The 23284-nt window shown below is 38.7% G+C and overlaps 1 protein-coding gene across 2 annotated transcripts in view; it reads right to left on the minus strand.

Annotated features, from left to right (window-relative positions):
- Positions 1 to 2211: 2211 nt before the first annotated feature.
- Positions 2212 to 23284, minus strand: part of LOC128559038 (serine/threonine-protein kinase ULK3-like) — a 39872-nt gene continuing 18799 nt past the window's right edge. For both annotated transcript variants that reach the window (XM_053549976.1, XM_053549977.1), the window contains exons 11-14: positions 22913 to 22980; positions 17317 to 17392; positions 10702 to 10863; positions 2212 to 7112 (exon numbers count right to left, since the gene is read on the minus strand). In XM_053549976.1, the coding sequence (XP_053405951.1) occupies positions 7093 to 7112; positions 10702 to 10863; positions 17317 to 17392; positions 22913 to 22980 (326 nt within the window). In that variant the 3' untranslated portion in view covers positions 2212 to 7092. The remainder of the gene's footprint in view (positions 7113 to 10701; positions 10864 to 17316; positions 17393 to 22912; positions 22981 to 23284) is intronic.

The following is a 23284-nucleotide window of genomic DNA, read 5'->3' on the forward strand; positions in this document are numbered from 1 at the left end:
ATTCATATCATACAGTTTCACATTATTATAAAACTTATAATTATGCGAGACAAGTTTAGGACAGGTACTCGTACGAAATAAATCTAGCAAGTTCCATGAAGCAACAATCATAACCACATATTGGGAAATGCCCAGTTTTTACCTAACATGTCTTCGTTTCTTTAGAACTCTCTTATTTTCAGTTGTGCGGCTCCGGTGTCTACACTGAGCAAGGTAAATTGTGCTACTGTGCATCATTTATGGATTGATGTGATGATGTGTGTATCTTATTTAAGGTGATTTATAGCCAAAACCAGTAACCTGTATGGACAATTCCTCACGACTGTTTGTGCGAGGATAGTGCAAGATACAGATGATGTATTTCCAGAAGCTTCACTTGTTCTTTAGCGTGCCAGGTGTAAAGCACTCATACATGGGATTATAAACTCTGCATATACTTTGTATTAAGAAGGTAAAAAATTACCTGCTATTCAAAAGCCATATAGGTCATTATTCAATAAAAGACATGCACCTTCTAAGAAACTCATTTTATAGGGTATGTTGAATATTTATCAACAATATATAATAAACATAATTCAAACACATTATACTGCATTATAGTTTATTTCAAGTGATTTAAAAGAATCTTTACTTCACATACAATAACAGCTGACTGTATAATGTATCTCCGTTATATATCATAACAGACTCTGATAATACAAAACATCTGTATAACTTGTAAAGAGGACAAATGAGCCATGCCATGAGAAAACCAACATAGTGCATTTGCGACCAGCATGGATCCAGACCAGCCTGCACAGTCTGGTCAGGATCCATGCTGTTCACTTCCAAAGCCTATTGCAATTAGAGAAACCGTTGGCGAACAGCATGGATCCTGACCAGACAGCGAGAGTGTGCAGGCTGGTCTGGATCCATGCTGGTCGCAAACGCACTATGTTGGTTTTCTCATGGTGCGGCTAAATGTGCAACATCAAAATAAAAGTAAATATATGTAGAACAAAATATCACAGTTGACTGTTCTAAAAAAACAAACTAAACTAAAAAACACATCAAAGTTAAATAACTTTTTTCTAAATAGTCATGACATTTTGTATGTTTTATTGTTTTCATTCCTTAAAATATATGAGAACATTTTCACACAGTGAAATAAAGTATATATTATATCTCATTAACACACTTGGACTAGCCTGCCCTCAATTTTACTAATTCATAAGAAGCATTCCTGACAACCTAACCAATGAATAAATGTCAACATAAACATTCGAGTTTTCAAAATCTTGTGAAACAAGAGCTCGTAGAACACAAAATGCCCCCCCCCCCCCCCCACCCCTGATGCATTCAGTAACTGCACAAGGAACTGAAATTATTTGGTCACTGTGCACGAAAGTTCTACTGTTCTTGGTCAAAGTGACCTTGAGCTTTGACCTATTGACCTCAAAATTAATAGGGATCATCTGCTGGTCATGATCAACCTCCCTATTAAGTTTCCTGATCCTAGGCCCAAGCATTCTCGAGTTATCGTCCAGACATTTTAACTGTTCCAGGTCACTGTGACCTTGACATTTGACCTACGGACCTCAAAATCAATAGGGATCATTTGCTGGTCATGAACAACCTCCCTATCAGGTTTTGTGATCCTAGGCCCAAGCTTTCTCAAGTTATCGTCTGGAAACAGTTTTACTGTTCTGGATCACTGTGTCCTTGACCTTTGGCCTACTGGCCTCAAAATCAATATGGGTAATCTGCTGGTCATGACCAACCTCCCTATTAACTCCGTGATCCTAGGCCCAAGCATTCTTGAGTTATCACCCGAAAACCATTAAACTGTTCCTGGTCACTGTAACCTTGACCTTTGACTTACTGACCTCAAAATCAATAGGGGTTATCTGCTGGTCATAACCAACCTCCCTATCAACTTTCATGGTCCTAGGCCCAAGCGTTCTTGAGTTATCATCTGGAAACCGTTTAACTGACCTTGACTGATCTCAAAATCAATAGGGGTCATCTGCTGGTTATGACCAACCACCCTAGCAACTTACATGATCTTAGGCCAAAGTGTTCTTGAGTTATTATCTGGAAACCGTTAAATTGTTCCTGGTCACTGTGACCTTGACCTTTGATCTACTGACCTCAAAATCAATAGGGGTTATCTGCTGGTCATGACCAATCTCCCTATCAACTTTCATGATCCTAGGCCCAAGCGTTCTTGAGTATCATCCAGAAACCGTTTAACTGTTCTGGGTCACTGTGACCTTGACCTTTGACCTACTGATCCAAAAATCAATAGGGGTCATCTGCTGGTTATGACCAACCACCCTATCAACTTTCATGATCCTAGGCCCAAGAGTTATCATCCGGAAACTGATTGGTCTACATACCAACATACCGACATCTGCAAAACAATATACCCCTCCTTCTTCGAAGGGGGGCATAACAAGGCAGTCTAAAAGAAAGCTATATCCCCCGCCATTATTATGGATAGTGAAAGGGTTTATGGTATTTGGTGGAACCATTAAACAATCAAGTTGTGACCTTGACCTTAAGCTGGCTAGGGTGAATTTTGAATTCTGCACATTGTCTTGATAAATGGAATATTACAGCCAAGTCATATCAATATCCTTCAAGGGGTTAAAGAGATACAGAGCAGACATAAAATGGAAGGTTCAAACCTTTGACCTTGAGTTGTGACCGTGACCTTGAGCCAACAAGGCTGACTCATGAGTTCTGCATATCGTCTTGATGAGGTGATCAACTGACCAAAGTTTCATGAAAATCCTTCAAGGGGTTTAGGAGATGCAGAGTGGACACAAAATGGAAGGCTCAAACACTGACCCCGACTTGTGACCTTGACCTTAAGATGACATGACTGACTCATGAGTTTTGCATATCGTCTTGATGAGGTGATCATTTGACCCATGTTTCTTGAAATTCCTTCAAGGGGTTAGGAGATACAGAGCGGACACAAAATGGAAGGCTCAAACACTTGACCCAGAGTTGTGACATTGAACTAACATGGCTTACTCCTGAGTTTTGCACATCGTCTTGATCATTTCACTCAAGTTTCAAGATTATCCTCCAAGGGGATTAGGAGAAACAGAGCGTTTTGATCAAGTTCCATGAAAATCCTTCAAGGGGTTTGGGAGATACAGAGCGGACACAAAATGTAAGTCCTAAACCTTTGACCTTGAGTTGTGACCTTGACCTTGAACCGACATGGCTGACTCATAAATTCTGCACATCATCTTGATAAAGTGATCATTTGACCCAAGTTTCATGATTATCATTCGAGTTGTGACCTTGACCTTGAGCCAACATGGCTGACTCATAAATTCTGCACATCGTCTTGATGAGGTGATCATTTGACCCAAGTTTCATGATTATCCTCCAAGGGGTTTAGGAGATACAGAGCGGACATGAAATGGAAGGCTCAAACCTTTGACTTTGAGCTGTGACCTTGACCTTGAGCCAACATGGCTGATTCATGGGTTCTGCACATCGTCTTGATAAGGTGATCATTTGACCCAAGTTTGATTAAAATGCTTTAAGGGGTTTAAGAGATATAGAGCGGACACAAAATCAAACGCTCAAACATTTAACCTTAAGTTGTGACCTTGACCTTGAGCCGGCATGGCTGACTCATGGGTTCTGCACATCGTCTTGATGAGGTGATCATTTGCCCCAAGTTTTATAAAATTCCTTCAAGGGGTTTAGGAGATATAGAGCTGACACAAAGTGGAAGGCTCAAACCTTTGACCTTGAGTTGTGCCCTTGACCTTGAGCCGACAAGGCTGACTCATGGGTTCTGCACATCATCTTGATGAGGTGATCATTTGACTGAAATTTCATGAAAATCCTTCAAGGGGTTTAAGAAATATGGAGCGGACACGAAAGTGTTACGGACAGACGGAAGGACAGACGGAGACCATTCCTATTACCCCCCACCACTTGTGTAGTAGAGGACCACTAGATGATGTTATATACAAAATATCAAAGCCCTAGGCCCTGTGGTTTTGGACAAGAGGTTTTTCAAAGTTTTTTCCTATATAAGTCTATATAAACCATTTGACCCCAGGGGTGGGGCCATATTTGACCCCAGGGAAATAATCTGAACAATCTTGGTAGAGGACCACTAGATTTTGCTACATACCAAATATCAAAGTCCTTGGCCCTATGGTTTTGAACAAGAAGATCAGAAACCGTTTAACTGTTCCTGGCCAATGTGACCTTGACCTTTGACCTAATGATCTCAAAATCAATTGGGGTCATCTGCTGGTCATGGCCAACCTAACTATCAATTTTCCTGACACTAGGCCCAAGCGTTCTTGAGTTATTGCCTGGAAACCATTTTACTGTTCCTGGTCACTGTGACCTTGACCTTTGACATACTGACCTCAAAATCAATAGGAGTCATCTGCTGGTCATGACCAACCTCCCTATCAACTTTCGTGACCCTAGGCCTAAGCGTTCTTGAGTTATCATCCGGAAACCGTTTTATTGTTCTGGGTCACTGTGACCTTGACCTTTAATATACTGCCCTCAAAATCAATAGGGGTCATCTGCTTGTCATTATTAACCTCCCTATCAACTTTCATGATCCTAGGCCCAAGTGCTCTTGAGTTATCATCCAGAAACCGTTTTACTATTCAGGGTCACTGTGACCTTGACATTTGACATACAGACCTCAAAATCAATAGGGGTCATCTGCTGGTGATGACCAACCTCCCTATCAACTTTCATGATCCTAGGCCCAAGCGTTCTTGAGTTATCATCCGGAAACGGATTGGTCTACATTTCGACCGACCGACATCTGCAAAACAATACTCCCCTCCTTTGAAGGGGGGCATAAAAATTGACTACACATGTACTACACATGTACATAAACATGACAATATGAAATTAAACATCGTAGCCAGTTTTTACTATTTGAAATCCTTTATTTGCTGAAGACTCCAGGCCTTGTGTTTACAAAACATTTTCAGCCTGAGTTTGATAATGAAACTTTATTTGTTGTTTAAGAGGCCAATGATAAACCATAATAAGGAAGCCAACAGTTTCAGTCACAATTTCCATATAACACCATATTTTATAGAACTTTCTTAAAAAAAATATCTGTGAAAATGTTACAAAATTAAAACCATGGTTTAGGAGTAAATACTTGTATCAGATAAAGATTTTTCTATGTGTAGCTCTAGCAGGCAATATGTGCAGCCAAGGGGAACTATTTGGAAAGAACTTTGGAAGTGGATATCCATGCCAAAATGCATCATTATCGACCACATAGTTTAAGAAAAGATCGTGTTTTGTAAAAATGTAAACAAACTACGGGCAGAGAGAGTATTCACAATTGCTCACCTTGAGCATACTGACTTCTGATGAGCTGAAAACCCCAAAATGAACAATCGTATATAAATCACTTGCATACAACACTTACATACAATTTATAAATATATTAATTATGAAAAACACAAAACAGTTTTACAAATACATGTACATTAAAGTATGCAGTGATATCTGCATGGTCGTAACCTTGGTAAAATAATATATTTTTATGAATTATGAAACCGGGAATAATAACAAGAGGGCCATGAAGGCCTTGTATCGCTCACCTGACCTATTGACCTAAAGATCATCAAGATAGTTTCATTAAGATATGGTCATAAATGTGGCATCTAAAGTGCAGGCCCAGTTCCAGGGCCCGGCCGAGGGGGCCCGTGCTCCCCCCAGTTGGCCGAGAAGAGACTTGTACTCATCAAAGATGCCCCTCAAAATTTAGACCCAGAAATGCACCAGAGGCCACCATTTTATGCATGTATTTAAAAGATTTCCAAGGGGAGTCAACCTGATCTGCCCCTGTCAAAAATTTCTGGATCCGGCCCTTTAGTGTTTAACTTTTTCTTTGATTTGACCCGGTGACCTAGTTTTTGACCCCACATGACCCAGATTCGAACTTAACCTAAAGATCATCAAGATTAACATTTTGACTAAGTTTCATGAAGATACAGTCATAAATGTGGCCTCTAGACTGTTAACAAGCTTTTCCTTTGATTTGACCTGGTGACCTAGTTTTTAACTCCACCTGACCCAGATTTGAATCTGACCTATAGATCATCAAGATTAATATTCTGACCAAGTTTCATTAAGATATGATCATAAATGTGGCCTCTAGAGTGTTCACTAGCTTTTCCTTTGATTTGACCTGGTGACATAGTTTTTGACCCTAGATGACCCAGATTCAGTCTGGACTTTGATATCATCATGATTAACATTCTGACCAAGCTTCATGAAGATACAGTCTTAAATATGGCCTCTAGTGTGTTAACAAGCTTTTCCTTTGATTTGACCCGGTGACCTAGTTTTTGACCCAAGATGACCCAATATCATACTAGTTCAAGATTTTATTGAAGGTAACATTCTGACCAAGTTTCATTAAGATTGGGTCAAAATTGTGACCTCTAGAGTGTTAACAGTCAATTTGTTGACGATGGACACAGGGTGATCACAAAAGCTCACCTTGAGCATGAAGTGCTCAGGTGAGCTAAAAATGCGTAATGAAATAATAAGCATTTAATATTTGGCATTAACAAACATTTTAACCTAGAAATTCCAATTTTTTCATACAAAAAGGGCTATTATTCTGACAAAATGCAGGTGAGTGTTATGTTTCTTGACAAATGTAATTCTCTTATGAAAATAAACAGTACAGCCCTTTCATTTTTGTGAGAAAGTAGCCCTAAACAAAAATCCAATGCAGACAATCAATGACTTTCATTTGCAAACAAGTAAACACAAAATGCTGAATATTTTTGGATGTGTATCATTAGCTAATACACAAAACATATCAGCCAAACAGCGAATGGTACCAAGCCTTTAAATACAACTCTATCATGCTTCCGGTTTCACCGACTTACTATGTTTTGTGTTTCATATTGTCCAAGTAGACATGTTTGGATGTCTGTCCTTGCAGGCTTTTCACAGTACATTTACTTGAACAAGCAAACAACTCATACGCTGAGTGAAAGTTCATCCAATCTCAATTTACCCTGTGCATAACTTCCTGGAACAATTCATAGCAGAGTTCTCTTTCCTTTATTTCTACTGTACACGACATGGTACTGAAATAACACAAGTACATGGTGACCATTGCACTGAAATGCCCTGTTTCAATGAGGGAAGTATTTCAATTTTTTGCTGTGGCAGCCCTTAAAAGGGACAAAGCAGAACCATTTTAACAAGAGCCATGTCAGACATGGCTAATCCCCCCACCGGGCATATCATAATTGAAGGATGTGGTCCGCATCAGGGGTTTTAAGATGTGGAAGAAAGAATAAGTCAGTAGTGAGGTGGTTTACTGCTAAATTTTATTAATTTTCATGAAGAGTATAACTATGATGTTTTTCTATATGGCTACTGTAAAAAGAAGGAATGGAAAGCTAACAGGGAACAAGAGTGCCAGAATGTCACAATATATGCCCGTCAAAGCAAATTTCTTTACTCTAGCAGCTGTATTTGCAAATGGAATGTTAATTTGTGGTTGTTTAGTAATCATTGTAAGTCTTTTGTTTTTTAAAGTCCACAAAAAAACTCCTTACTAGGAGAGATACCTTATAAAATAAAATTAATAAATACACCTAAAACGAGAGAAGCCTTACTATGCCTTTGACCAAGAAAAGTTCTGTTTTTTAGTCAATTATAAAATGTGCATCTAAATAAGTTTCAGGGGGGGTAACTCCCCAGGGAAGAACTTTATCATCAAAACAAAATAGACCAAAACAAACACAATTTTAATGCCATCAAAAAATCTTCTCAAGGGAGAGATCTGCCCGTCAAAATTACACCTCCGAAATGTTTACATGTTTCTTTGATTACCCAAATGGTCCTATTTTTCCCACGACTCAGTAATTGAACAATTACACCTAAAAGCTCATTCAAGTTAACAACAAGGAAGTAAGTCAAAAGGGCCTCTGACTGCATGACACTTTCTTTATGATGGTGTATAACTGTGCCCAGTTAATCTGACCTCATGCATGAAGAGAATATGCTTCGACCAAGTCATCTGTATTGACATATTGGCCTCTAAGTGTTCACCTTGACCTTAGCCGTGGACTGGTTTTGACCCATGACACCAGTCTCGGGTGTGAACTTTGTTCCAAGTTATACATATCTGAATGCATAAGAAGATACAGCTCCTGAAATATGGCCTTTATTCTGGTAATCGCTTTTACCTTATTTGCCCCTGTGACCATTGACCAGTGACCAAATTCTTTCGATTATGAAGCACTTCGCCAGTTCATTGATTGGGTCAAAATTGTGCCTCTAGAGGTTATATCAATTCCTGCGATGGCCATGAAGAAAAGCTCCGACAAAGTTCTAGTAGCTAAAATATGCGTAAGAAATAATCATAAATATTGGCAAGTAGAAACTTTAACCTGCAAATTCCAATTGTGTTCTACAGGTATGAATTTGACAAAAATCAGTACTTTGGGTTATGTCTCTGACAAATGTATTCTCTTAAGAAAATATAGATACAAGAGGAAAATACCAAAAAAAGCAATGAGACAATTATTGTTCTTGCAACAGCACATCCCTGCAATGTGTTTATAGTGTATCATAAAGCTTACAAAAACAATCCCACCGTGCCAACCTTTTCAATTATCAGCTCCGGCACAAATTTTTTTTTCAAGACAAGATAACAGGGGAATCTTCTTAGGCAAGGGTACATTATTGAACTTAGCACACTGCATTCCTGAGTGAAAGTTTTCTAATTTCTGTGCATAATTTGAGAACAATCATGCAAGTACTTTTGGTTATTTCTCTGACAAACATGTACTGGAATAACACACGTACGGGACAGCCTGAGCCGTTCAAGGAGGAAGATTTCAATATTTTCCCTTCACCCTTGTGGACAAGCGAAAAATAAACTTGAGAGAAGATAATACAAGGATGCTAAAGACCAAGTTTAGTGAAGATCCGTCTACTTTCATTAGAAGAAGTTGTTTTAAGTTTTTTTTATATTTTTAAGTCCGGCAGTGAAGCCATTTGAACAAACTTAAGAGAAGACCATACAAGGATGTTACAGACCAAGCTTGGTGAAAAGTTATCAACTGGTTTACGAGAAGAACTTGGATAAAAGATCTTTTCTATTTTTAGCTCTAGCAGCCTCTGAAAGGGGCCAAAACCAAACCATTTAAACAAACCTGAAAGAGGAATAAACTAGAAGATGCTTTTGTAAAAAAGCGCATGTCTCCCCCACTACATAGTCGTATATGCAAGAAGTCAATAGGGGAGAAGAGCGAAAGTCAAAGAGACACTGATGGTTGGCTGCAATAGGGATCACCTATTTGGCATGTCCAATCATCCCACTAAGTTTCAACATTCTGGGCCTAGTGGTTCTCAAGTTGTGAATTAGATACGGTTTTCCATGTTCGGGCTGCTGTGACCTTGACCTTTGATCAAGTGACCCCAAAATCATTTGGGGTCATTTACTCTGCATGTCCAATTATCCTAGTTAAGTCTTTCCAAGATGGGGGGGGGCGCCTTGATAAATCCCCCCCCCTCTGTATTCCTATTTATGATTTTGAAGTTCTCATAAATTCTGAAAAAAAGGTGGATTCATCTACTACTGCAAAAGTGCCCCAAATCATCTCTATGAATTTCAGAATTCACATTCTGGGTCAAGTGGTTCTCAAGTTACTGACCAGACAATGGTTTTCCATGTTTAAACAACCCTCAGTGACCATTAGAACCTTAACTGAGTGGCCCAAAATCAATAGGGGTCATCTACTCTGCATGTCCAATCATCTATAAGTTTCAACATTCTGGTCAAGTGGTTCTCAGTTACTGATCGCAGAAATGGTTTTCATGTTCAGACCCCTGTGACCTTAAACCTTTAACAGTGACCCCAATCATTCAATGGTTCATCTAAGGGTCCAGTTTTTGATCACGTCAGTCCTATTGACTTAAGGTCAAATCTAGGTCACTACTCTGCATGACCAATCATCCTTTGAATTTTCAACATTCTGGGTCAAGTGGTTCTCAAGTTACTGACCGGAAATGGTTTTCCTTGTTCGGGCCCCCGTGACCTTGACCTTTAACACAGTGACCTCAACATCAATAGGGGTAATCTAGTCTACATGACCAATCATCCTATGAAGTTTCAACATTCTGGGTCAAGTGGTTCTCAAGCTATTGATCGGAAATGGTTTTTGGTTCATGAGAAAAAGTGGTCAACTGGTTTCTCAGCTCTTGTGTAGTCTAAGGCTGCTACAGAACAGATTTGGCAAAGATGTATGAGGTGGTTCATTAGAAATAATTTAAAGCCTTTTTTTCTGTTTTTAGCTCCAGCAGCCCCTAAATATGCCTAACAGAACCACTTGCATGAGGTGTTAAGTGTCCACAACTGAATTAAACTGAGACAGGACCTTGTCGTGATGTTACAGACCAATTTCAGAAGTTCAGTTGGGCTAAAACAAAGCAGATGAGGTGTTAGGAAAATTGTAGACGATAATTATCACTATTCTTTGGACAGTCAAATTAGTATGCTTTGTATGACCCGCAATGAATGCAACATTACTGCCATCTAAAAATTCTTTTATTAACAGAAAAATGACCAAGAAACACAGATGAACCACTGCTATGCTATGTTTGGTCATTCATTTAATGAAAAGTTCAAGAAATTACTCATATCAAGACATTTTAACAGACCTGTACTCAGGAAACTTTGTTCTGTTTCTTCCTCCTTTTCTTGTTGTTCCTCCACACTACCACACTTTTTGACTGCAAGGTACGACTTTATACGCTCAGCGTGAGACATCCATTTATCTGCACACTCTCTCAGTAAATCTTTTCTTCTACCTTTCTGCTCAGCTAAAACAGTTAAATACATTTTCAGTAAAATGTGTCATCAATGCTACAATCAACTTCAAGTTATTATAGCTGGATTTGAATAGAGCTTGCTGATTTCTGCATCAGGGAATTTCCACCTTAAAACCACACTAAATATATAACCCATACTGCTGTAATTGATAATTTATATCTAAAACTAGAATGTGTCTGTAGGACACAGGTGTGCCCCCCACTGGTATATTTGTCTCGAATAAGGGGCAATAATTCAAATGTTTGCAGTCTCAGTTTAAGGGTATAGCCTCAACAAACATTTTATGAAAAGGATTCATTATTCTATGCCATATACTTTTTGAGCTATGTGCATCACAAACAAAAAATCCACTATTTTGGCTATTTCAAGGGCCATAACTCTGTAATAAGAGCTAAGATTCTTAAGAAGAATGCCAAGTGTGCAAGGTCACATCACAATAAAGACTCCAGCAAGGTTTCCTGAATTTACATCAAATACTTTTTGAGCTAGGCACATAATTAGGTGAAAAAGTGCATTTTTTTTTGCTATTTCAGGGGCCATAACTTTAAAAATAGGGGATGGAGCCAGCCAAAAAATTACAGGTGTTCAAGTTTATATCATGATTAAGACTTAGCAAGTTTTCAACCATTTATATTAAATACTTTTTGAGCTAGGTGCGTCACAAAGTGAAAATGTACATTTTTTACTATTTCAGGGGCCATAACTCTGAAAATAGGGTGTGGAGCCTGACGAAAAATAGGAGGTGCGCAAGTTCATATCATGATTAAGATTCATGCAAGATTTCATGAATCTATATCAAATACTTTCTGAGTTAGGCATGTCACAAGGTGAAAATGTGCATTTTTGACTATTTCAGGGGCCGTAACTCTGAAAATAGGGGGCGGAGCCCGATAAAAAAAAATGGGAGGTGTGCAAGTTCATATCATGATTAAGACTCATGCAAGGTTTCATGAATCTATATCAAATACATTTTGAGTTAGGCATGTCACAAGGTGAATATGTGCATTTTTGACTATTTCAGGGGCCGTAACTCTGAAGATAGGGGGCGGAGCCAGATGAAAAAATAGGAGGTGTGCAAGTTCATATCATGATTAAGACTCATGCAAGATTTCATGAATCTATATCAAATACTTTTTGAGTAGGTGTCACAGGTAGAAAATGTGCATTTTTGACTATTTCAGGGGCCCCCAATAACAAAAAAATAGGAGTGTGCGCAAATTCATATCATGATTAAGACTCATGCAAGGTTTCATAATTTATACAATAGCCATGATTGGCCATGTCCACAAGGTATCAATTGCATTGAGGACAAAAGGTCCTCAGAAAAATAGGGGCTGAGCCCAAAAAAAAAAAGGCAAAGAAATTTAAACCAATAAGATAAAAAAAATTTTACAGTGGTACAGAAAAATGTGCAAAATATCAGCCTAAAAAATGGAGGTGCCATCATATATGTAACACCATGCAAGGTTTCATCAATTTTAATGTGTGCCCTATCACGTTCATCATAGACAAGAAGTCCTAAAAAAAATATTAAGTAAGAAGGAAAACAAAGAAAAATTTAACCAATTAACAAAAGAAATCTGCCAAAAGAATCTGTATGACACTAAAGAAATTTCAGATCAGTACCTCATTGTTACGAAGATATATCCATTTTTTTAACCAACGGCCCAATACTGAAAGACAGCTAAAATACCCGCCACTGTAATTACGTAAAGGGTAAACCAATGATTTACTGTGACTTGACCAAACAGGAATGAATTCTGCCAACAACATCTTTGACATACATTTTAAATTTCAGATCAAATCCATTAGAATACGAGCAGATAACCTACCTTCAATTTGAACATGGACCTGAAAGACAGGCTAACTCCATGCTTGTATGAGGTAATCTTTGATTCAGCTTTGATGAAAACTTACAGGTGTTTAGAAGCTTATCAGGGAATTGGACCGCAGAAATAGGGGAGGAGCTCAACAACCTTCGACCTTCAGTTGTGACCTTGACCTTTAGCTGGCATGGTTGACTCATATTTGAGTCTTTGATGAGGTATCATTTACCCAATTTATGAAAATCCTTCAAGGGGTTTAGAGATACAGAGTGGACAGAAATGGAAGGCTCAAACCTTGACCCTAAGTTGTGACCTTTACCATTTAGCTGGCATGTTGACTCATGATTTCTGCACATCGTCTGATGAGGTGATCATTTGACCCAAGTTTGATAAAATTCCTTCAAGGGGTTTAGCAGATATAGAGGACGTGAACTCAAAAAAAATGTGATTTTGAGGCTCAAACCATTTTGACCTTAGAGTTGATAGACCCTGTACCATTGGATAGACAAAGAGCAAGCTGTGACCTCTGAGCGATGTCTGCATTTCATCGTCTTGATGAGGTGATCATTTGACCCAAGTTTCATGAAAATCCTTCAAGGAGTTTAGAAAATATAGAGCGGACACAAAATGGAAGGCTCAAAACCTTTGACCCAAAGTTGTGACCTTGACCTTGAGCCAGCATGGCTGACTCATGGGTTCTGCACATCGTCTTGATGAGGTGATCATTTGACCCAAGTTTTATAAAATTCCTTCAAGGGGTTTATGAGATATAGAGCGGACACAAAATGGCAGGCTCAAACCTTTGACCTTGAGTTGTGACCTTGACCTTGAACCGACAAGGCTGACTCATGGGTTCTGCACATCGTCTTGATGAGGTGATCATTTGACCCAAGTTTCATGAAAATCCTTCAAGGTGTTTAGGAGATATGGACCGGACACGATTTTGTTACGGACGGAAGGACGGACGGACGGAAATTCGGAAGGACGGACGAAAGGACGGACGGACGCAGACCATTCCTATAATCCCTCCTCCACGGTGGGGGATTAATAAAGGGAGGTAATTTGACATAAAATCAGTCCATAGTTATCTATTTAGTTACCTGATTGGCTCGGTCCAACTAATGACAATAATGAAATTTCAAATAAGTCCTGTAAGTACTTACTGATATAAATCCATTTTGACTACAATCAGGGGAGGTAATCAGATATAAAATAACTCTGGAAACTACGACTGGATCTGATTTGTCATGGAATCCAAGGTTTATTGTTGTTGAAGATATTTTGGAAGTTTGTATCAAACTAGATAATGCTTTTGTAAAAAAGCGCATGTCTCCCGCAATGCAAAGTCCTATAGGCAAGAAGTCAATAGGGGTCAGGAGCGAAAGTCAAAGAGACACTGATGGTTGGCTGCAATAGGGATCATCTACTTGGCATGTCCAGTCATCCCGCTAAATTTCAACACTCTTGGCCTAGTGGTTCTCAAGTCACTGTTCAGGCTCCTGTGACCTTGACCTTTGATCAAGTGACCTCAAAATAAATAGGGGTCATCTACTCTGCATGTCCAATCATCCTATTAAGTTTCAACATTGTAGGTCAAGTGGTTCTCAAGTTATTTCCAAAAAATGATTTTACATGAACAGGCCACTGTGACCTTGACCTTTAACAGAATGACCCCAAAATCAATAGGGGTCATCTACTCTGCATGTTCCATGATCCTAAGAAGTTTCAACATTCTGGTCAGAGGTTCTCAAGTTATGACTGAAATGGTTTTCCAATTTCAGGCCCCTGTGGCCTTGACCTTTAAGAGTGACCCTTAAAATGATACAGGGTCATTTACTTGCATGACAATCATCCTATGAAGTTTCAATCATTCTGGGTCAGAGGTTCTCAAGTTACTGATCGGAAATGGTTTTCATTTTAGGCCCCTGTGGGCCTTGACCTTTCACAGAGTGACCCTAAATCGTTAGGGGGCATCTACTTGCATGACCAATCATCCATTAAGTTTCACATTCTGGGTCAAGTGGTTCTCAAGTTACTGACCGGAAATGGTTTTCAATGTTGAGGCCCCTGTGACCTTGACCTTTAAGAGTGACCCCAAAATGATAGGGGTCATCTACTCTGCATGACCCAAACATCCCATAAGTTTCAACATTCTGGGTCAAGTGGTTCTCTAGTTATTGATCGAAATGGTTTTCAATGTTCAGGCCCCTGTGACCTTGACCTTTGAATGGAGTGACCCCAAAATCAAAGGGGTCATCTACTTTTATGACCCAAACATCCTATGAAGTTTCAACATTCTGGGTCAAGTGGTTCTCTAGTTATTGATCGAAATGGTTTTCATGTTCAGGCCCCTGTGACCTTGACCTTTGACAGAGTGACCCCAAAATCAATAGGGGTCATCTACTCTTCACGACCAATCATCCTATGAAGTTTCAACATTCTGGGTCAAGTGGTTCTCCAGTTATTGATCGGAAATGGTTTTCAATGTTCAGGCCCCTGTGACCTTGACCTTTGACGGAGTGACCCCAAAATCAATAGGGGTCATCTACTCTTCATGACCAATCATCCCATTAAGTTTCAACATTCTGGGTCAAGTGGTTCTCAAGTTACTGATCGGAAATGGTTTCCAATGTTCAGGCCCCTGTGACCTTGACCTTTAATGTAGTGATCCCAAAATCGATAGGAGTCATCTACTTTGCATGTACAATCATCCTATGAAGTTTCAACATTCTGGGTCAAGTGGTTCTCTAGTTATTGATTGAAAATGGTTTTCCATGTTCAGGCCCCTGTGACCTTGACCTTTGACAGAGTGACCCCAAAATCAATAGGGGTCATCTACTCTGCATGACCAATCATCCTATGAAGTTTCAACATTCTGGGTCAAGTGGTTCTCCAGTTATTGATCGGAAATGGTTTTCCATGTTCAGGCCCCTGTGACCTTGACCTTTGACGGAGTGACCCCAAAATCAATAGGGGTCATCTAATCTTCATGATCAATCATCCTATGAAGTTTCAACATTCTGGGTCAAGTGGTTTTCTAGTTATTGATCGGAAATGGTTTTCAATGTTCAGGCCCGTGACCTTGACCTTTGACGGAGTGACCCTAAAAACAATAGGGGTCGTCTACTCCAGCAGGCCTACAACCCTATGGAGTTTGAAGGTTCTAGGTCAAATGGTTCTCCAGTTATTGCTCGGAAATGAAGTGTGACGTTAGGACGGACGGACGGACAGGGCAAAAACAATATGTCTCCTGGGGGAGACATAATAAAACCATAAATGAAGTCTCTATATGGCTGCAAAAGCCAAAATAGCCAATTTTGGACATTTAAGGGGCCATAACTCTGGAACCCATGATGGAATCTGGCCAGTTTAAGAAAGGAACCAAGATCTTGTGGTGATACAAGTTGTGTGCAAGTTTGGTTAAAATCAAATCATAAATGAAGTTGCTATTGTGCAGACAAGGTCAAAATAGCTAATTTTGGCCCTTTCAGGGGCCATAACTCTGGAACCCATTATGGGATCTGGCCAGTTCAACAAAGGAACTGAGATTTTACGGCAACACAAGTTTTGTGCAAGTTTGATTAAATTCAAATCATAAATGAAGCTGCTATTGTGCAGACAAGGGCAAAATAGCTAATTCTGGCCCTTTCAGGGGCCATAACTCTGGAACCCATAATGGAATCTGGCCAGTTCAAGAAAGGAACCAAGATCTCATGGTGATACAAGTTGTGTGCCAGTTTTTTTATGAAGATCAAGTAGAAAATGTGGCTTCTAGAGCTTTAGGGTTTTCTAGGATTTGACCTATTAATCTAGTTTTTGCCTCTGGTGATCTACTGTTGAACCTGACCTACCGTATATTTCACAGAAACAAACATTCTGACAAAGGTTTTTGATAATCAAGAAGAAAAATGTGGCACCAGGAGTGTTAACAAGGTTTTTCTTTGAAATGACCTAGTTCAGACCTACGCTAACCAAGTTTCAAACTTGACCTAGACTAAACTTGACCTAGAAAGCAAGAGTTATGGAGGTTGTGTCATCTAGTTGGCATTATCATGGGAGAGGCATGTTTAACAGATCATTCAGTTGTAATGTGTAAGAACTGAGAGATAATCTTGCTGAGAATCATTAACAAGGTGACTACGTAAGGTGTTGACCTCGGGGTTGTGTGTGTGTGTGTGTGTGTGTGTGAGGGGGGTGGGGATGGGGGGTATTGCAATGGCTCTTCTGAATTACAGCACAGCAAACTAAACAGGGAATATATTCATCAAAATTATAGCAAGAGGTAAGGAACCACTATTATTGTGGGGAAGGCTTGTATAGTGTTTCACTAAGTTGTAATGTAAGACAACTGAGAAACATTAGCAATACCTCTTGTGACTTCCATTACAGTGAGGTAAAAATGGCAAAAAATCCCATTACAGTTTAAAACTTATTGAAAACATGTCATATTTTTGGTTTAAGTTATATATTATATGTAGGCATCAACTTAAGACTGTGTATAGACTTACAATGGACCACTCCATTAAGATTGCACACAGACTTGCAGTGGGCCGTTCCATTGAAATTATGTACAGATTTTGCAATGAACCATTCCATTAAAATCATATCATGACTTACATTTAAGATATTGTATGGCAGTTCCAAGAGCAAGTTCGTAATGTTTCAATGCCAGCTCATAATCTTCCTGGTCTTCCTGAAATACAAAAATAATGTCCTCTATGTCACAAAGATCAAGCTCTGGGCTTTCAAAATTAAAAGTACCTTTACAAAAGGGTCGTGAAATCATGAGTAACTGATGAGCAATAATTTTTGTGGGTTTCATGATAAAGTTTAGGGAATAATATATTCCAAACAGTGATTTGTCATTGAATATAAATTATTGTTTGGAGTTTATATGTGAATCACGAGGGTGCAGCCCCAGTGATATAATAAAACACATCTAAACAACAATGATTTTATTCAAGAGCAAGTCACTGAGAAATACTTACACATTACCAACTTGAAGGATGAAGTACATCCTTGAAAATGTCCAGCAAATAATTGTCTGTTTTCTGTTGATTTCTTTTCCGACGTGCCGCTATGATGTCTGACTCTTATGACGTTATAATTGTGGGGTCAGAAAAATGAATTGGTGCATAATAAAATGCAATTTTTAGTCCTCTTTGTTTAATAGGATAACAAATCAGGTTGTGTTAGAATCATCCATAAGCATTAATCCCAATTAACAAATGAAATTGCCTTTTATTGTATCTTAAATATTTAAAACCCACAAATTCATGTGCCTAGTAATGACCAGTTTTGTAGAATGTCCACAAAATTAAATGACTTCACAGTACTTTTAAATTGGTTAGAAGCCTTCAGATCACCTGCTTTGTTTGGCATCAGTACTACATTTTCAACATTATTTTAGTAACTCAATTCAGCTAGAAAACCTAACATTGTCTGTGATATTCTAACCAATGCTTATCTTGATCTCATTAAGTAAGTGACAACATAAGCAACAGAAAAAAGAGGGTGCATGTATTATTTTCGCCAAGGTGTGATGCTGATGCCCTGGTAAGTAAAACAGCTCTCAGTCTTCTTTAAGAATCAGTCTAAAAATACAAGAGAGAGGGGGCAGGGTTGAGCCTCCATGTCTTTTGTTTCAGGGGAGGGGTAAAGGGAGAAGTAACATCAAGAAACTGAACTAAGTTATAAACCATGAAAATAGACATAATTAGGATCACAATACATATAATAACATCAAACTTGGTCTCTACTGTAGTTATCATACTTTCTAAATGAGAGTATGGAAACAAACAAAAGAATACTAGACCTTTATGTCACCACCTTCAAAAATAACTAGAGCTATCACTAAAGGTGATGAATGTACCCCCCGCATGCACTGACACAGTACATTGCAATTTGACGCACACAAGATTGCATAATTATGTTTGACTGTATGTATATAGACTGTATGTATACAGTATAGTAACAAACAAGAGACAGCCTGCTCGACTATTCTCAGTGCTTGATAGTATAATATAAGCTATGAGTAAAACTATAACATTACAATAAGCATATTCTAAGTCGAAAAAGGGCCATAATTCAGTCAAAATGCTTGATAGAGTTGCCTCCTCCTTATTACAGACTGTGGTCATGATGGTAAACAAGTAAGCAAAATATCAAAGCAAAATCTCAATGGACTTTGAAAATATTTGGGGTGGTACGCAAACTTTAACATTTATTCTAAGTCGAAAAGGGGCCATAACTCAGTCAAAATGCTTGATAGAGTTGCCTCCTCCTTTTTACAGACAGGGGTCATGATGGTAAACAAGTATGCAAAATATCAAAGCAATATCTCAATGGACTTTGAAAATATTTGGGGTGGTACGCAAACTTTAACATTTATTCTAAGTCGAAAAGGAGCTATAATTCAGTCAAAATGCTTGATAGAGTTGCCTCCTCCTTTTTACAGACTGGGGTCATGATGGTTAACAAGTATTTAAAATATCAAAGCAATATCTCAATGGACTTGAAAATATTTGGGGTGGTACACAAACTTTAACATTTATTCTAAGTCGAAAAGGGGCCATAATTCAGTCAAAATGCTTGAAAGAGTTGCCTCCTCCATTTTACAAACTGGGGTCATGATAGTAAACAAGTATGCAAAATATGAAAGCTATATCTCAATGGACTTTGAAAATATTTGGGGTGGTACGCAAACTTTAACATTTGTGTGACGCTCACGCTAACGCTAACGCTCACGCCATACCAGGGCGAGTAGGATAGCTCCCCTATTCTTCGAATAGTCGAGCTAAAAACAAAGTCCCATATCTATGCAGAATATTTATCTAAAAGAACATAACATGCACCATGCACAACTAGGGTTGGTACTGATCACTTGTGTGAAGTTTCATTTAATTGTGTGCAAGGGTTCGGAAGATTAGGCGCGCACAAGATTGCATATGCAGACTGTATGTACATAGTATGTTAACAAGAAACAAAGTCCCATAACTCTGCAATTTTTGTTGCTGAAAGAACCTAACATGCCCCATGCACAACTATTGTTGTTACTGATCACTTGTGTGAAGTTTCATTAAACTGTGTCAAGGGGAAGAGGAGAGATGGTGCGCACAAGATTGTGTATATGTATATAGTATAGTAACAAAAAACAAAGTCCCGTAACTCTGCAATTTTTGTTTCTGAAAGAACCTAACATGCCCCATGCACAACTACTGTTGTTACTGATCACTTGTGTGAAGTTTCATTTAATTGTGTCAAGGGGATGAGGAGAGATGGTGCGCACAAGATTGTGTCTACGGACAGACAGACGGACGGACGGACAGACAGACAAATCTGAAACCAGTATACCCCCCCTTACAACTTTGTTGTTGGGGGGTACAAAAATGATCTTCCTCTACAGGTATGTAGTCAGTGTGTAAAGTTTAAAAGCTATAGCTATTACACATAATGACCCAAGTCTGGAAAGCACTGAATTCATAAGTCTTTTTTTTAACTTTGACCTCGACCTTTGACATATTTAACCTCAAATACACTAGGGATCTTCCTTAAGAGGTGCTTGTTCATTACATTATATAATGATAGAAATCTGAAGCTTTTATTCTTTCTGACTAAACAGCCCTGAAATGGACAAGAGCTTGTCGAACACGAAATGCCCCCCTTGATACATTCAGTAATTGCACAAGGAACAGAAATTATATGCTCATTGTAAACAAAAGTTCTACCATTCTGGTTTAATCTGACCTTGACCTTTAACCTATTAACCTAACAAGAGATTACAGAGTGATCTTGGCACCATCCACTCAGCCATTTTTGAATGTTCCAAATTTCAAGACTAGCTCAAGTTCAAAATCAAGGTGAAATTTCATTTCGGTATAAAACAATGTGTATGTGGTCCAAATTTGAAAGCTGTGGCTTGAGAAATGTGAAAGTAGGTCACTAGATCAATTTCAAGGTCAAAGTTCATTTCGGTAGACAGAACTATGCATGTGCTTCAAATTTGGAGGCTGTAGCTTGAGAAATGTGAAAGTAGGTCACTAGGTCAATCTCAAGATCAAAGTTAATTTCGGTACACAAAACTACGCATGTGGTTCAATTTGAAGGCTGTAGCTTGAGAAATGTGAAAGTAGGTCACTAGGTCAAAATCAAGGTCAAATTTTATTTCGGAACACAAAACTATGCAAGTGGTCAAAATTTGAAGCCTGTACCTTCAGAAATGTGAAAGTAGGTCACTAGGTCAATCTCAAGATCAAAGTTCATTTCAGTACACAAAACTATGCTTGTGGTTCAAATTTGAAGGCTGTAGCTTGAGAAATGTGAAAGTAGGTCACTAAGTCAAAATCAAGGTCAAATTTTATTTCGAAACAAAAAACTATGCAAGTGGTCAAAATTTGAAGCCTGTACCTTCAGAAATGTGAAAGTAGGTCACTAGGTCAATCTCAAGATCAAAGTTCATTTCAGTACACAAAACTATGCTTGTGGTTCAAATTTGAAGGCTGTAGCTTGAGAAATGTGAAAGTAGGTCACTAAGTCAAAATCAAGGTCAAATTTTATTTCGAAACAAAAAACTATGCATGAGGTCAAAATTTGAAGCCTGCACCTTCAAAAAATGTGAAAGTAGGTCACTAGGTCAATAACAAGGTCAAAGTTTTTTTCGGTACACAAACCTATGCATGTGGTCAAAATTTGAAGGCTGTAGCTACAGAAATGTGGAAGTAGGTCACTAGGTCAAGATCAATCTATGTCACATTTTTTTCCTATATAAGTCTATATGAACCATGTGATCCCTGGGGTGGGGCCATATTTGACCCTAGAGGGATAATTTCAACAAACTTGGTAGAGAACCACTAGATGATGCTACATTAAAAAATATCAAAGCCATAGTCTTTGTGGTTTCTACAAAAAGATTTTCAAAGTTTTTTCCTATATAAGTCTATGTAAACCATGTGACCCCCAGGGCGAAGCCATATTTGACCCTAGGGAAATAATTTGAACAATCTTAGTAGAGGACTACTAGATGATTTCATATACAAAATATCAAAGCCCTAGGCCCTGTGGTTTTGGACAAGAGGTTTTTCAAAGTGTTTTCTTATATAAGTCTATATTAACCATGTGACCCCCGGGGTGGGGCCATATTTGACCCCAGGGAAATAATCTGAACAATCTTGGTAGAGGACCACTAGATTGTGCTACATACCAAATATCAAAGCCCTAGGCCCTATGGTTTTTGACAAGAAGATCAGAAACCGTTTAACTGTTCCTGGCCAATCTGACCTTGACCTTTGACCTAATGACCTCAAAATCAATAGGGGTCATCTGCTGGTCATGGCCAACCTAACTATCAAATTTCCTGACACTAGGCCCAAGCGTTCTTGAGTTATTGCCCGGAAACCATTTTACTGTTCTGGTCACTGTGACCTTGACCTTTGACATACTGACCTCAAAATCAATAGGGGTCATCTGCTGGTCATGTCCAATCTCCCTATCAAGTTTTGTGACCCTAGGCCTAAGTGTTCTTTAGTTATCATCCGGAAACCGTTCAACTGTTCAGGGTCACTGTGACCTTGACCTTTAATATACTGACCTCAAAATCAATAGGGGTCATCTGCTGGTCATGACTAACCTCCCTATCAACTTTCATGATCCTAGGCCCAAGGGTTCTTGAGTTATCATCCGGAAACCGTTTTACTATCCAGGGTCACTGTGACCTTGACCTTTGACACACAGACCTCAAAATCAATAGGGGTCATCTGCTGGTGATGACCAACCTCCCTATCAACTTTCATGATCCTAGGCCCAAGAGTTCTTGAGTTATCATCCGGAAACGGATTGGTCTACATTCCGACTGACAGACCGACATCTGCAAAACAATATACCCCTCCTTCTTCGAAGGGGGGCATAAAAAGCTGGTGTAAATATACATCAAGCTTTCACCATAATTTGTTGATTTTTAATTTTCTATTTTTACCTCTGGCAATTCCACTATACAGTGGAGGCCGCATAAAAGTGAACAAATGACAGAGGTCCATACAAGGATGTTACTGACAAAGTTTACCATAGATTAATGAAGCAGTTCATGACAGGAAGTCATTCAAAGATAGATATTGATCCTGGATGGCAGACACCAAATACCCACCTGAACTGATAGCTCAACTGGGCTTCTAGCTTTAGAGCGGTAAAAATGGCTGAATATAACAGTGAAAATACCTACCTCTATAACAGCTGCATTGGAGAGTTTAACTGCTGCTATCATCTCATCACATCCTTTATACAGATCAACTGTAACAAATATAATGTAACACTTTATCCTTTTTATTTATTCTAATTTATCTTTAATATCAAGTGAAGTCAACGAAACACAAGGACAATTATGGAAGTGGACACTTTATGACACTATTAATGCAATTTCAAGTCAAGTACATATTTTCCATATGCAATATCAATGCATTCTGGTTCAAGTGAGAAGGAGTTTATTCATAAGACCAAAATAGGAAAACAACATGCAACTGCAGTGGAATTGCTGATTTTCATTACGTTTCAACTACTTTAAATCAAAAACTTGCATACTGAAGACTGAATGTTA

The sequence above is a fragment of the Mercenaria mercenaria genome, chromosome 8 (genome assembly GCF_021730395.1).
Source record: "Mercenaria mercenaria strain notata chromosome 8, MADL_Memer_1, whole genome shotgun sequence".
NCBI lineage: Eukaryota > Metazoa > Mollusca > Bivalvia > Venerida > Veneridae > Mercenaria > Mercenaria mercenaria.